A 16,639-nucleotide genomic window follows, 5' to 3' on the forward strand; every position below is an offset into this window, starting at 1 on the left:
GCCATCTCTCCAGCCCCTTATCCACCATCTACTTTAAACATGTCATGACTAGTGAGTGGCAAAAAGACCCCAATATTATAGAGACCAATAAATAGTAGTAGGATAGCTAGAGAAAAGTTTGCTATACAAAGCCTCTGTGACTGGGAATACTACTGATAGCAGTTCTTAGAGAAGGGATGGTTTTAGTGACATCGACACACATAAAAATCTCACTTCTGCTTTCGTCGGCTCTGGTCCAAGGGAAATTAAGTTCAACTGGATCTAGCCCCTGTCGTTCTCATCCCCAACTCACACATCACTGATCTCTCTTCTAGAATTGGCTTGGAAATGAAATTGAGGTTATGGTCAGTACTGAGGAAGCCAAGCGACATCTGAATGACCTTCTTGAAGAGAGAAAGATCCTGGCTCAGGATGTGGCACAACTCAAAGAGAAAAGAGAATCTGGAGAGAACCCACCTCTTAAACTCCGAGTAAGTGCCATGGGAACATGCTGTCAATAACCCCACGGAATTTCCAGCAAATCCTCACTGCGCTAGAGGACTCTTTCCTTTTAAATCCCACCTTCTTGCCCACTATTTTTGCAGAGGCGCACATTTTCCTACGATGAAATACATGGTCAAGATTCCGGAGCAGAGGATTCTATTGCCAAGCAGATTGAAAGCCTAGAGACCGAATTGGAGCTCAGGTAATGAGGCTATATCTGAAACAGGACATGTTATGCCTGGAATCCGCATAGGCATCATCAATCCAGTTTTTCAAGAGTTTCCTTCATTTTCAAAAGATTTTTACAGGGAAGAAACCCCCAAAGAACCTAACTGTTTGGAACCTGTGTGTTCAAAGTTATATTGTGCTATATAGATTAGATCCATTGTGCCAGACTGTCGTTATGATGCTGGATGAGGTAAGTGCCATTCTTCCCTGTAAAATGAAGTTGGGGATCCTTGGAAACGTTTTAGCAAAGGGACCAACAGTACACATTGTGGCAAAGGCAACATCTTCACTTCAACAAATGGTATAGTTCAGACTGCTTAGCTCCATGGAGAAGAATGAAGCTAGATTCTCCAAATAGCTCAAAACCCTGACACCATAATTCAATAGAGGAGGAAAGAGTGAACACATTTCAACTGAGAGGCACAGGAAGGCTGTTCTGAATAGGACTCCAGAAGCACTTGCTTTTGACAGTTGACAAATGGGACCTCGTGAAATAAAAAAGAAAAGCTTTTGTATGTTAAAGGACACCATCATTCCAGTGAAGAGGCAGCCTATGGAATAGGAAAAAATCTTTGCCAGCTACACATCTGACAGGAGGTTAAAAACTAGAATATATGAGGAATGAAAAAAAATGAGCCAGGCAATGGTGGCACACACCTTTAATCCCAGCACTCAGGACGCAGAGGCAGGTGGATCTGAGTTGGAGGTCAGCCTGGTCTACCGAGCAAGTTCCAGGACAACCAGGGCTATACAGAGAAACCTTGTCTTGAAAAAATAAAAATAATAAAATAATCAGACTGTTGGGTTCCAGAAGTTGCCGCACAAACCATACAAATACCAATCCCAGTCACAGAAGGATGGTTTATTAAGCACACCTAAAGACTGATTGACCGGGGCAATGGCACAGGCTCATGAGCTGAAAGCTGCACATGGGACAGTTCTCAGGGCCAGCTTATAAAGGCTAAAACCGTCAAAACCACAGTGAGCTCATCTGCAGGTGCTGGAAGTACTGCTGATAGCTGGCTCTGACTCAAGCCAGTTTAGACATAATAGTTCATACTGACCTTCAATTTGATGGGTCCTACCTAAAGCTTATGGTTGTAGAATTTCTTAAGATTAACAAACCTCCTAACATAGAGAACATAACATGACCCTGCTCTGAGTTATTTTTCTATGTCAGTGACTGGCAGGCATATTGCAGCAACAAGATGAAATAGCTGGTGGGCATGGAACAAAATGGCGCCAGCTCTGCTAGGTGGGCAGGCCTCAGCACAAATACAATACAGTATACAGACACCTGACTTTAAACAAAATAATTGAGAAAACAATGAGACAGAGAACTAACAGCAACTTCACGCACCATGATGTGCTCACCCCTAAACCTATATATGCACAAAGAAAGAAGTAAAAGGTGGAGTTTTTTCCTAAGTTTCAATGTATATATTTAATAAAATTAAAAGCCATTCGGATATTTCCTTGGGATTCCTGTTGTTACAGGTTTAGAAATACCACATAAAATTTGAGTCAGGTGGCTTACTTTGCAACTGATCATCCCACACATAAAATTCTTTTCCTTTTCTACTCATAGCCCCTCCCTTTCTCCTTGCTGTCAAGGCTGATGACAGTAAATCTCACTCTTCTCTCCCTTGAAGGAGTGCGCAGATTGCGGACCTACAGCAAAAGCTGCTGGATGCTGAAAGTGAAGACCGGCCGAAACAGCGCTGGGAGAGTATCGCCACAATTCTCGAAGCCAAATGCGCCATAAAGTATTTAGTGGGAGAGGTAAAGCCATTCTTCTTAGCAAGAGCTCTAGGGAAGCTCAAAGTATAAGGTGCAAAGGGACACTTTCTTAGTGCCGTAGCTACTTTTCATGGTAGCAACCGCAGTGATACCAACACTAAAACCTTTAATGAGTAGGCAGTGGTTAGTAGTAAGTCCAAGCCAATTACTTAGAAAGATCAGAAATGTGATAGTCAGCATGCCTGACATATATATAGCAAGTATACATTTATGTGAGCTATTGATTGTCACTAGAAAAAAACCAGAAGTTGTTACTGGTTAAGCATAAAGTATTACACTACCTTGACAAACATGTATGAGATGTGTATTTAAAAACTTGAGACACCCTCTCAAGTAGAAAACTTAATCATTTTAGATAGATAGAGTCATTTTAAGGAAAATTGATTTTTTTGTTTTTGTTTGTTTCTTTTTTATTTTTGGTTTTTATTGAGACATGGGTGTTTCTGTGTAGCCTTTTGCTGTCCTGGAACTCCCTCTGTAGACCAGGCTGGCCTCTAAAATCCCAGAGATTTGACTGCCTCTGCCTCCAGAGTGCTAAGATTAAAGGTGTGTGCCACCATACCCAGCTTTCTTCACTGATCTTAAATGTATGGGTTCATCATAAACTGTCAGAAGATGAATCAAAGTAATCACTCAAGCAATATAGTTCCCAAATCCACATTGCAGTGCTTTATACATTTTTGTCTTGGGCTAACAGATTTATTCTGCTAAGTAATCCTAACTAGTCTTAGGAATACTGCTCATTATCTGGGCTAATAGTAAAAATCAAAGTAGGCCAGTACAGGATATCGGTCTTGCCTAAAGAGGTATATCTAGAAAGATCTACAATTTCAGCGATCACATCTACGAGTTCTAACATGTAAACAAAGATTCTGAGACAGACTTGGCTAATAAGCTGGGTCCTGTGAATTCCCCTTTAAAATTTAAGGTCTACTTAAAAGTTTCAGAATTTTGGAATTGTCAGATACTGTCCGTGTTAGGTTTATTCTTACCTTGAAACAGAGCAACAGATAAATGACCCAGTTGTAGCTTCTACCCTGTCTTTGCATAAATATCAACTTATGGCTTAGGAATAAAATATTCCTTTTAAGGGGCTGGAGAGATGGTTCAGTGAACCCACGTTTGATTCCTAGCAGCCATGTGGTGGCTCACAGCCATCTGTAACTGTAGTTCTAGGAGATCTGACATCCCTCTTTAGGCCTCTGCAGGCACCAGACATATTGTATACAGATGTACATGCGGAAAATACTCATGTACACCAAAAATAAAAAAATTAAAGCCAGCAGTAGTGTTTCAGTTCACTATTAGAGTCCACATGACATGGGGGGAAATGAGAGTGGATTTAGACTTTCTTGGAAGCACACTTCTCGAAGTGTTTCAAGAAAGGTGCCCAAAGAATGGGAGAAGATAGATCGTTCTGCAAATGCAATGCCTTTCTCTTATCTTTTCAGCTCGTCTCCTCCAAAATACTGGTGAGCAAACTTGAAAGCAGCCTGAATCAGAGCAAGTCCAGCTGTATTGAAGTGCAGAAGATGCTGTTTGAGGAGCAAAATCATTTTGCTAAGATAGAGACAGAGTTAAAAGAAGAGCTGGTCAAAGTGGAGCAACAGCACCAAGAAAAGGTAACTGAGCAAGAGAAGGAGTTACGGCGAGGTATGGGCCGCCACTGCCTGTGGTTGGTTAGTTTTTAAAAGGGATAGAAGCTGCCTGTCATGGTGCTGATGCCTGTAAGCCTAGCACCCTGGGAAGGGAAGGCAGAAGAATCCTCTTAAATTTAGAGCCATGCTGGACTATACTGAGACCCTGTCACTATTTGAAAAATAAACAGACACTAGTGGTCCATGAAGCTTCCTTCGAAAGTTTATGTGGTCTTTTCCACATTTTGCAAGTAAGTAACCGGAAACAGAAGAGACTTGTCTAAGTGGCTCCTAACCACTGGCTCAAATTTTCAGGTGAACATGCAGAGAGGTTAACACCTCTCCTAGGTTTATCACTTTGGACCATGAAAAGACAAGACATTCTTCCTCTTTAGCTCACAAGGAAGTTCCATGGACCAGGGCTTGAGCTAGAGAACATCCTTTCCCTACTCCTGTGATCCCCCCCCCCAACCGTGTGCTGTCTCTCTCTTTCCTTAGGTGTTGTACCTTCTCAGCCAGCTGCAGCAATGCCAGGTGACAGAGAAGCAGCTGGAGGAGTCAGTTAGTGAAAAGGAACAGCAGCTGCTGAGCACACTAAAATGTCAGGTATGCAAAACATGATGGAGAATCCTGACTCATCTGGGCCATAGTGCTTGCAGCAGAAAGTGACTAACCACCAACAATCCAGAGCTTTTACTCCTTTGAGGTCCTGTTGGATCTGGTTAGGGGGAAGCCTAACTTTCAGGACTAAAACTGAAGCCTCCATGTCATACTCAGGACTCCTGATTCTTGCACCTTAACCCTGAGCTTTAGAGCTAAAGAGGCGCACTCATCTAGTAGTTCCTTAAAATCTTGATGGCAGGGGCTAAAGTGGGCTTTGTGGTGAAGCCCACTCAGTGTTCTTGCAGAGGGCCTGAGTTCTCGGTACAGGTCCGTCAGCTCATGAGTCCATGTAAACTCCAGCTCCAGGAGGAATCCCATACCTGGCCGTCAGCCTCTCCAGGCATCTGCACTCAAAGGCACATACACATAATTAAAAATGATAAAAAATAAATCGAAAAATTCCTAAGGGCATTCAAATGTACCTCTCTGAGCTTGTTCTGATCTGAGGACTGACATGTTACTAAAATGCCCAGGATCTAAAATTCTTTCAAAGGCTGGGAACACCACGCCCTTTAGAAACATGTTGGAGCACTACTTTAGTCCAACGTAGAGTCAGTCTCCAGGGTTCCCTCGGCTTTTCACACCTTAAGACATAACCAGACTGGTTAGAGTTATATTCATGAATCCTGTTGCCTTAACTGCCAGCAAATTGAGTTAGGTGCTATGCACATTATAGGTAAGAATGGGAAAGGGTAAGAATGTTTGCTTCCTTCAAGTGTATTCAGGGATGTTGGAGGAATACTGAAATAGAGAGGGAAAAAAAACATCAGCTACTAGACAGTTGAAAGTAGTGTTTTCATCTGAGCTGTTTAGTAACTCATGTGGACCCAAAATAACCCCACCTATAACTGTGCAATCTGGAAATAGGAGGAAGAGCTTAGGAAGATGCAAGAAGTGTGTGAGCAAAATCAGCAGCTTCTCCAAGAAAACAGTGCCATCAAGCAGGTAAGACGACTTTCCACCCACTGGATAAGCCTCAGGAGACTCCCACTGAGGCTAGCCCTTGGAAACAGCCCCTGGTTTGATAACTAGATTTATGCTGGTTTTGTGTCGTCTCCATTGAGTTTTTTTGTGTGATCCCGTCATATACATTTCAAAGCGTTAGAAACACAGGTTTTTGCCAGGCACGTTGGTATATACCTGTAATCCCAGCACCTGGGAGGCAGAGACAGGCTGATCTTAATGAGTTTGACGCCAGTTTGGTCTACATAGTAAACTCTCAGCCATCCAAGGATACATAGTAAGACTCTGTCTTATAAAACTCTCAAAGAAACAAACAAAAAATAAAGTATATCTCCTCCTGAATCTAGTTGTGATCTGAGAAAGTTAGAGTCCTCCAACTACTGCCCTGTCATGGGCCTCACATGTATTGTATAACAATACAAGAAAGCTAGCTCAGGTCTGAAATCTTTGCCTTAGCCATGAATATTCCCCAAATCTGCCCTAACATTATATACTTTGTCTCTCCTATTCAAACAGAAACTGACCCTCCTCCAAGTAGCCAGCAAACAGAAACCCCATCTCACAAGAAATATCTTCCAGTCTCCAGACTCTTCCTTTGAATATATTCCACCTAAGGTAAAATGTTCAGGCCTGAGTGAGTGTACTAAACTTGTCATTTGTCAGAGGCTATAAGAGGAAGGAGTCCCAAAGAAAACTAGAGTACAATTCTAAGGAAACCAGGCGTCCAGCTTCCTCAGCAGGCCCTTGGGGTCGATCATGCACAGTTATTATGTAACCCAGCTGAGAAAGAGCAGAAGAGCTATGTTCAGCTGTCCATCCAGAGATGCTTATCTTATTAAATCATGACTCCTCTCTTCCTCCCTCAGATTGAGTCACCTCCAGTTTCTAGTTCATCGAAGTCTATGCAAGGCTAAAGCAGAATTTTTGTGATTAGCGAAACCAAGTGTAATATATTTAAGAAGTCTGAAATCTCTGTAAATAACGGCCAGCAAGTTACTGAGAAGATGGCGTATCATATGTATTTTAAAACTATTGACTACCTCATTTTTATTTTTATTTTTTTGTAGCCCAAACCTTGCCGCATTAAGGAAAAATGCCTAGAGCAAAGCTTCGCCATCGAGGAGCTGCAGTATTATTCAGAGCCTTCTGTGGCTGAGCAGGACAATGAGGACAGTGACGACCATGCTGATGAGGAGTGGATCCCAACAAAACTAGTCAAGGTGTCCAAGAAGAGCATCCAAGGGGTACGAGCCAACTCTCTAACATCCTTCCTTGTTAGGCTAATTCTCACTGGGCTAGCTTCTGAGACTCTAATCAATCCCTGCCCTGCATCCTAACTCCGTGGAGTTCCTTCAGAGGCATTGACTCCACTGACAGAGACTTGTTGGACTAGTTCTGTATGGACTACATATGAGGCCAGCAGGCACCTAAGCATTTAAATTGGCTGGCTCTCTGATCTTTCAGGATCACTTCACTAAAGCAGATCCCCAAGTGATCATCCTAGCCCATATTGTATGGCCTTTTACAGCTGAACCAACAACCATTATCACATATCATCTTTTAATAATCATTCCAAAATCCACAAAGGTATTTATTATTTGCCTCTTACAGAGATAGACTTCAAACTCAGAGAGGGAAGTGAATTTTTCTTACAACGCCAAGGAACAAAGGTTGTGGTTTTGTTTGGTTTGGTTTGATTTGATTTAGAGATGGTGCCTCATATAATTCCAGGCTAGGCTTGAAATCACTTGAAGCCTGGGATGATGTGAACTCCTAGTCTTCCTACCTAAACCTCCTGAGTGCTGAAATTACAAGTGGGCTTACAATGCCATGCCCAGCTCAAAACCATTCTGACTTCAAGGTGCACTCTATTAACTTTCACAATGCTATTTCTCCATACTTGCTAAATACAACTGTTTTATACTGAAACATTAATTTCTAAACTACTATGGTTCATCACCACTAGTTCACCTATGCCCTGTAACCACATTCTTAGAGAATGGCTTCTAACTTAACTTTCCAGCTTCCTAGAAGCACTCTTGATTGGACTAGTTTTATAAAACCAAATGCTAAAGTGAAGCAAGCCACATGGAGAGTGCGTTGATGGGGAATTCTAACAGAGGACTAGAAGGAAACATCTAGAACTTCAGTCATCATCATCACTCATTCATTCATCTCAGGGGGAAGAATTGGGTTTTTAGGAAGAAAAATTTTGGTTTTTAGGGCCAACCAGCAGAGGTACAGATTGAGAAGATGACAGTGAGGAAGGTGACTGCTGCTGTGGGCTACAGTAGAAATGGCAGAGACTCAAATCACAGTCTTGGGACAAAATGAAGCAGGGCATGGCTGTCTTTTTTGTATCTTTGGGAAAATCCTGAAGCATAGCAAATATTGTAACGAAATACTACCTAATATGAATGATATGCAATTTCTAAAACACTGTGAAATGATGCTTTTTAGCTTGATAAGTGAGTATGCATGAACTTTAAAGAGATTAAGTTGACTCTATTCCTCCTATTTAATAACCCCACAATATGCAAATGCTCTGTCCACTCTTGATCAGACTGTTTGGAAGACACATTAGTTATACATGAAGACCATCTTTATTGTTGTTTAACCATCTTTTGCTTACTAAAAGGGATACTGTAACGGGCCCCAAAAGGATGGCTTTCTCAGAATTAATAGCTTCCTCAGTAAGGAGACCCTAAATGATAGGTCACATGCTATAGTAGACAGAGTAACAACTCAGAAGCTAAATTAGGCCTGGGTTTTATCTAGTGTGGAATTTATCACTAGTTGAGTGAGTAACCTGTAATACTAATAGTAATAGTAATAGTAATAGTAATAGTAATAGTAATAGTTGATTGAGGCAGGGCACTTGCTCTGCCTGGGCCTGCATTCCCTTATGTGTACAATGAAGAGATGAAACCAGAAGAGATTACTTCCAGTACTAATGTCTTGTGTGTCCAAGAACTAGTCAAAATTTTAACAATAGTACCTTTATATGATGGTATATTGTGTGTGTGTGTGTGTGTGTGTGTGTATCACTTGTGAGGAATAAGATAATTATGTTTTTATTAAGGCACTGGAATCGTCATTAAATATTTCTCATTTATCACCTGGGGCTAGGTGATAAATCTTTATTACTTTTGCTGTATTCTAAGACAAGAACTTACAGTACTAGTTTGACCTTGAACTCCCTATGCGGCTCAGCCTGGCTGCCTGCCTGGGCCTGGGCCTCCCAGTGCAGGTGTGTGCTGCCACATGTGCCCAAAGGAAACAGCTCCTCTTGTCTGTTTTGCTGATAAAGAGAAGAGCTAAACTTGAAAGTGACTTTTCCATGGCCGTGCCAAGTGTTAAATTTAGGAGAAAATACTTCTAAGTCCTACTCTTTGAGCTTCTTATTTAACCAGATCTTATTCTTCTGAGACATAGTGAACATTCTGCTCGAATTACAGACTGTAAAAGGGTATCCTCAACCCTAGTTTTTCTCAAGGGAAATCTTTAAAATAGAACCTGGGACTCTACCTCTAGATGTTCTGACTGAATTGATCTGAGGTAGAATTTGGCATTTTAGAACACTTCCCCCAAGATGTCATCTCTTCTCTTTTCTTTCTTTCCTTTCTTTGTTTTATGTCATGTGTTGTGGGTCTCTGTGGATGGATGGATGCTTGAACACAGATCATTGGATCCCTTGGAGCTGGGATCACAGTTGGTTATGAGCCACCTGATGTGGATGCTGGGAACTGAACTCAGATCCTCTGAAAAAACCAGCAAGCACTCTTAACTGCTGAGCCAATGCTCCAGCCCTTGCAGAGATTTCTCTAGCCCCTGCTGAGAACCAGCAAGTCTTTCCATCTGTGCTGTTCCTTGAGATATGCTGGTGGGTTGCCAGCAGTTTTGGTAGAGTTGTATCAGAGTCTCTCTCTGGTATTCTAATCTGCTTCCTTGGAAGATGGAGAAGATGAAATTATAGCTTACGTGTGTGACATTCATGTGACCTAAACGCCAATCTGTCAAGTGTGTCCTGAGCATTCAGCTATACCATTACCACTACCAACTAGCCTGTGCTCCTTTGAAGATTAGCAACAGCAGAAGTCCATGGCAGCTGGAGTTTAGAAAATGCTTTCGTATAGGTGAAGACTAACTAGTAGTTAGTCTATAAATCACCTCGCTGGGTCTTGGCTATGGAAAAGTCCAAGCACTCAAGACAGTCCTTGAGATATCATTTGTGATATTTATCCCAGGAGATGAAATAGAGAAGTGCTGGCAGGGTAAAAGTGCATGTCTGAAGCCTTTAGATGAGTCACAAGTGGACAAAGGACCCAGGCTACAGTAATAAATGGAGAGGTATCCATAAGGCAGGCCATAACACTCTTCCCTTTCTCCTGCCTTACTCGAAGTAGCTAGAGGGATTTTTAAATTTATTATGATGTATCTTGTTGATAAAGGAGACTAAGATGGACATTCTTATTTAATACTATTAGACATGTAAGTTGGTATACCTACTCTGGAGGGCAACCTGAAAATATCAGAAACTTTAAAAATATTCCCATCATGCTCACTTCAGGAACACATATATTAAAACTTTTTATATTCTTTGACCCAGTAATTATACATATAGTAAGGAAATAGCCATCGATATGGACTTGCTGTATTCATTCAGTGAATCTTTTCTAAGTAGCTATGTGCCGGGAATGAGCACTATTTCTGAGACTACAACAATTAACTTTGTCATTGTGAACATATTCTTGTAGGAAAAGACATATGTCTTAGTCAGGGTTTCTATTCCTGCACAAAGATCATGACCAAGAAGCAAGTTGAGAAGAAAGGGTTTATTCAGCTTACACTTCCACAATGCTGTTCATCACCAAGGAAGTCAGGACTGGAACTCAAGCAGGTCAGGGAGCAGGAGCTGATGCAGAGGCCATGGAGAGATGTTCTTTACTGGCTTGCTTCCCCTGGCTTGCTCAGCCTGCTCTCTTATAGAACCAAGACTACCAGCCCTGAGATGGTTCCACCCACAAGGGGCCTTTCCTCCTTGATCACTAATTGAGAAAATGCCTTACAGCTGGATCTCATGGAGGCATTTCCTCAACTGAAGCTCCTTTCTCTGTGATACCTGCAGCTGTGTCAAGTTGACACACAAAACCAGCCAGTACAACATAGTAAGCAGAAAATACAGAAGAGAAGAAAAAATGTCATGGTGACTTCATAGGGATGATGGGGAAGGCATCAAAGAGATGATTAAGATGAGATCGAAACAACATGAGGATCCAGGCACCTGGAATCCTGGCACTGTAGAGGCTAATGCAGAAGAGCCGCACATTCAAGGCCAGCCTGGGCTATGTGATACAGGCGGAAGTCACAAACAAGACAGTGAGGGGAAAGGGAGTGAAGGAGAAGAGGCAGTGAAAGGTCCTCAGGGAAAGTGGGCTTTGTGTTTCAGAGTACCTGAGAAGGTCATTGTCACTGTCCCGTGTTGAGAAGAGTGTGAGAAAGGTAAAAGTTAGTGGAGTTGGGCCAGCTATAGAGGGTCTTGTCTGTACGTAGAGTTTAGATTCTATTTGTGTAGAAGGATATTCACTGCAACATGATTTATAATAGCAAATGTTTTCTTTCAAAACTATCTTAATATCTAACATTACGGGACTATCTTAAATAAATTGATGATGGAATATTGTATACAGCTATTGAAATCATGGTTTGGGCTTTCAAATTTTATACTGATATATATTACCCTCCTGATCAGAAAAAAAAATGTTATTATGGTTTCCTTTATAGCTACAGAACAAGCATGATAGTTCTCATGTGAAAAGCAGCTTAAGATCTTGAATTTTATTATAAACTTAGGATGAGTCCACAGAGATGTGACGAGAAAAAAATGCTGACAGTTGTGATTTCAGGCCTTGGGGTTTGTTTGGGTTTGGGTTTGGGGTTTGGTCTTGGGGGATTTTTTGTTTGTTTGCTTTTGTTTTTTTGGTTGGGTTTTTTTTGGGGGGGGGTGATTTTTCAAGACAGGATTTCTCTTTGTAGCCCTGGCTGTCCCTGAACTCACGCTGTACACCATGTTGGCCTCAAACTCAGAGATAACACCTGCCTCTGCCTCCCAAATGCTGGGATTAAAGGTGTGCGCCACCACTGCCCTGCAATTTCGGGCCTTGTTTAATCACTGGACTATTGGATTCATCTTTGTTGGGGATTCAAAGGGGTTGTTTAGGTTTTCTGAAAGGATCTCACTGTGTAGCCCTGGCTGCCCTGGAATTGGCTGCCTCTCCCTCCCTGAGTGTTGGGATTAAAGGTTTGTGCTGCCATGACCTGCTACATGGACAACTTTAAAGCTAGATCTCCCCACATATTGTCCTTATGCAACTGATTTAGGGGGACCTAAATGCTAAACATGAATTTATCCCTATTGTATTTTTTTCTTTCTCCTTTGAGTCTATAATTGCAGTCCTGTCAAAATATTTTTGGATTGTAATTTTTGTTATCTTAACTATTCATCCTTCCAGTTTTCTGCTATTGTTAGAGCCTAATAAACATGGCTACATTGTAAACTGGTGTGTGTGTGTGTGTGTGAGAGAGAGAGAGAGAGAGAGAGAGAGAGAGAGAGAACATGCTGTGAAAACTGCAGTTTCAAATATAAAGGGTTTTATTTCCTGTATTTGGTGATACATTGAAGATGAGTTGAATTGGTGCTCAGAACAAAGCCCTAGCTAACACTGGACACGATGTAGAAATGCACACTGAAAGAAAATATGAGTTAGACAAAACTCTGATTCGGTAGTCCTAAAATAAACATAACTGTACTACCAAGCTGCCTACAGGGCTTTGCCCTTGAAATGGCGACTAGTGTTTACCTGGTACTTGACAGTGAGGGTGTTAGGACGGCCCCCTATCTTTCTTCAGCTATACTGCCCAAAGTAGAGCATTGAATTGTTTGTAGAACTTGCTCGTAATTAGCCTGCAGTACATTCTGGTGATTATGGTTAAATGAAGGGAGGGAATAGAGAAGACGAATTTGATCAAGATGACTTGCACGTGAAGGGACGGTACTTTAACACGTCCATCTAATCCTTTCAGTAATGTGTCCTCCACAAACCTGTTTTGCAGTGTTCCTGCAAAGGTTGGTGCGGGAACAAGCAATGTGGATGCAGGAAGCAAAAGTCAGACTGTAATGTGTCCTGCAGCTGTGACCCCACAAAGTGTCGCAACCGCCATCAGAACCAGGTAGGAATGGTATTGTTTCCCCTTACTGTCCCTTTGAGCCTCTCTGGAGTTTCTATCCTGCTTCTTCCACCCTGAAACCCAGAATCTCCTACACAGCAATCCCCACCTTTCTTCTCTGCACCCAGAAAGGCTCACTCCTCAGGTATGTACTCCCCACCCTCACCGCCAGCCTTGCTTGGAAGCTTCCGTATGATTTCTGAAACAGGAACAAGGAACAGGAAAGCAAGAACTTACAGGTAGACAGGGACACAGGATCAGACTAGTCCAGAGGCTCAGCTGGAAGCATGAAAGCCACGTGCTGAGGTGACAGCTTCCAAACAGGAAGTCAGTCCTTCAGGGCTCTTGAGACCCTAAGGGAACCAGGCATTATGAGAAATAAGAATGTGCTTGCTGCTGCTTTTTCCCCTACTCTTTGTCACTGACCTCTCCTTAGATCTGCCTGTGACCATGGCTAGAAGTCTTTGCTACAGCTCTTGCTACATAATCCAAGACTCCTACCAAGTGCGGTGGGACAAGCATCCATCATGCACTTCCTAAACATTTACACAGAAACAGTTTGGCTTGGGGCTTTCATTTCAAAGACTTCTAAGTAAGCACCAGAGGACTAAAGTGGCAAGCTATGTGTCGGTCAGGCGCATCGCTGGGGCCTGGGAGGGGTCCCTGTTTTCAGTTAAAGAAAATCACTGATCTGGGCCAATGCTTCCATTTAACAGAAGAGAAAAAGTAAAAATCCAGAGGCAAACTGACGTGACTTGCCTGATACACAGCTGGTCCTGGTAACTTAAGATGAAACCTCTGGCTTACAAACAGCTGCAGTTTTAATCCCAGCTCTACCAGAGTCACTTTGTGATCTAAGTGACTTCTGTCCTTTGGATTTTGTTTCCTTATCAGAAAGGAATACTGATGCACGTAGCCTCCCATCGGGGTGCTATTGTAGGTAGTAGAACTTTAATCAAAGAAATAATCAAGGCTTGGCCTAATTTTGTTTTAGTTTATGTTTTGAGAGTAGGTCTTGCTTGTTAAATACCCTAGGTTGGACTCAAACTTGTCATCCCTCTGCCACGGCCTCCAAGTTCTAGGATTGCAGATATATGCTACTGCACCGAACTTGACCCAAGTTTCCTTCATAATATGTTTCACTGCAGACCTACACAGGTCCTTGGAGTCTGCTTCTTAAGCATGACTCCATGCCTTTGGGGACAGAGCATGTGAAGCCCTATGGCTTCTCCAAACAGTAGCTCCCTTAGGTTTGCTTTGAGTAATTGACTGATCAGGTCCTCAGAGCTGGGACCTACCCGGCTAAAGAGGACCAGGCTGTTTTGTAACTTGGATGGCTAAATTATAATAACCCTATCTGCTTGATTTCAGGACAATTCAGATGCTATTGAGCTAAACCAAGATTCTGAAAACTCCTTCAAACTGGAAGATCCCACAGAGGTGACCTCAGGCTTAAGCTTCTTCCACCCTATCTGTGCAACTCCCAGTAGCAAGGTGAGTGGCAACTGCAAGACTTGCAAAAACTACATGCACATCCTTTTCTGCATTAGCTCTGATAGAAGGTTATGAGAGATGGTTGTAGGGAAAGATATTGCTGTACACTGACTGGAGTGTTTTATCGAACAGAGAGAGCAGTTGTAGGGGAGAGCCTTTGTACTGGCTCAGCTGGGCCTGTGTATTCATTTCTGTCTCTATCTTTCCTAGATCCTAAAAGAAATGTGTGATGCAGATCAGGTGCAGCTGAAGCAGCCTGTGTGTGTCTCTTCTTCTGACCACCCAGAACTGAAGCCTATAGCATCAGAATCACAAGAAAATAAGGCCATGGGGAAGAAGAAGAAGCGAGCTCTGGCCAGCAATACCAGCTTCTTCTCTGGCTGCTCTCCTATCCAAGAAGAGTCCCACTGAGGTTAGGGCCGTTGTCTCTTCTGTCTGCCCTGGACACAGTCCGAGGCTGCAGCCCAGAGGGGAAGAGCACTAATTAATGACTTCTGTAGTTTTAGGTCTTCCTATTGAGAAAATGAGAAAAGTGTCCCTGAAAGGAGGAGGACCTTGGCTGAGTGTTGGCCTTTACTATCTAAGCCTTCAAAGAACTACTTTGCTTCTCTAGAAGGCGTTGAGCCTTCTACTGGTGAGAGAACCAACTGACCTGCCTGATGAGTCTAGAGGAGCCAGTCCCCAGTACAGTTTAGCTCACTCTTTGTGAGCAGTTGAATTGTCTCTTCATGGAACTGAGACCGACATCTTCTTCTCTCATGATCGCGTCAGCTTAATGGAAGAGTCTCGAGTAGGATGGAGACCTGGCTCGACTCCCTCACCACACCTAATGAATTGGGCAGGGAGCTTTCCTGCTCCATTCCAAAGCCAGACTTGACAAACCCTTCAATTGTCTGTCACACGTGTTACTGAAGTGAATGTAACATTTTAAAAATGTTAAGAAAATAAATAAACCTTAGCTCATCTACTAGTTGAAGGAGATCCTTCTATGATAGAGGAAGAAGTAAAATTCCAGCATGTTTTCTTCATCCCCTGGGAAGTCTTAAAGAGATCCATTTCAGTTTCCCCACAAATACACATCCTTCCTTTTTCTGGGAAGGCTGCCTAGTGTTTTGTTTGGTGGTTTGTTTTGTTTACAGGGATAGCGATTGAGCAAAGGGGCTCGGACATGCCAGGCAAACATTCTATCACTGAGCTACACCCTGACCCAGCTCCCTACTGCTGCTTTAGGAGCAGGGAGGACCCTGACAAAGCTAGTTTCTACACATTTCGTGAGCATCCCCATCCCCATATGCCTGCCAGAACTGTATTTGCTTCTCAACAAAAAGATGCTTGGGCTAGAGACATGGCTCCGCGGTTAAGAGCAGTGGGTACTCTTCCAGGGGTCCTGAGTTCAATTCCCAGCAACCACATGGTGGCTCACAATCATCTAATGGGATCTGATGCCCACTTCTGGCTTACAGGCATATATGTAGTTAGAACACTGTATACATATGTTTTAGTCAGAGTTTCTATTCCTGCACAAACATGATGACCAAGAAGCAAGCTGGGGAGGAAAGGGTTTATTTGGCTTACACTTCCATACTGCAGTTCATCACCAAGGAAGTCAGGACTGGAAATTAAGCAGGTCAGGAAGCAGGAGCTGATGCAGAGGCCATGGAGGGATGTTCTTTACTGGCTTGCTTCCCCTGGCTTGCTCAGCCTGCTCTCTTATAGAACCAAGACTACCAGGCCAGAGATGGTCCCACCCACAAGGGGCCTTTCCCCCTTGATCACTAATTGAGAAAATGCCTTACAGTTGGATCTCGTGGAGGTATTTCCTCAACGGAAGCTCCTTTCTCTGTGATAACTCCAGCTGTGTCAAGTTGACACAAAACTAGCCAGTACAACATAGTAAGCAAATGTTTTTTAAAAATGTTCAAGGTCCTTAGCCTGTACTTTGCATATAAGAAAATCAAGTGTCTGCTTTACCATACAGTAGCAAATACCTGAGAGATGGAGTTCACTGGGAGAATGTGTTTAATTTAGCTCACGGTTTTGGAGGCCCTGGGCCATGCTTAGAAGCCCATATTAGATCATGACAGAAGTACGATGGAGCAGGATGGGAGAAAATAGCGGGAGGATCTGGGTCCCATCACCAGCCT

General features: G+C 42.7%; 1 protein-coding gene across 1 annotated transcript in view; it reads left to right on the forward strand.

Annotated features, from left to right (window-relative positions):
• The window catches only part of Kif4a (kinesin family member 4A), a 102,551-nt gene extending 87,086 nt beyond the window's left edge, over positions 1-15,465 (forward strand). Inside the window, exons 20-30 of the mRNA XM_021152906.2 lie at positions 315-470; positions 585-685; positions 2,364-2,493; positions 3,963-4,133; positions 4,647-4,754; positions 5,679-5,756; positions 6,291-6,389; positions 6,842-7,018; positions 12,888-13,004; positions 14,373-14,495; positions 14,706-15,465. Coding sequence (XP_021008565.1) covers positions 315-470; positions 585-685; positions 2,364-2,493; positions 3,963-4,133; positions 4,647-4,754; positions 5,679-5,756; positions 6,291-6,389; positions 6,842-7,018; positions 12,888-13,004; positions 14,373-14,495; positions 14,706-14,906 — 1,461 coding nt within the window. The 3' untranslated portion in view covers positions 14,907-15,465. The remainder of the gene's footprint in view (positions 1-314; positions 471-584; positions 686-2,363; positions 2,494-3,962; positions 4,134-4,646; positions 4,755-5,678; positions 5,757-6,290; positions 6,390-6,841; positions 7,019-12,887; positions 13,005-14,372; positions 14,496-14,705) is intronic.
• The last annotated feature ends 1,174 nt before the right edge of the window (positions 15,466-16,639 follow it).

The sequence above is a fragment of the Mus caroli genome, chromosome X (assembly GCF_900094665.2).
Source record: "Mus caroli chromosome X, CAROLI_EIJ_v1.1, whole genome shotgun sequence".
Taxonomy (NCBI): domain Eukaryota; kingdom Metazoa; phylum Chordata; class Mammalia; order Rodentia; family Muridae; genus Mus; species Mus caroli.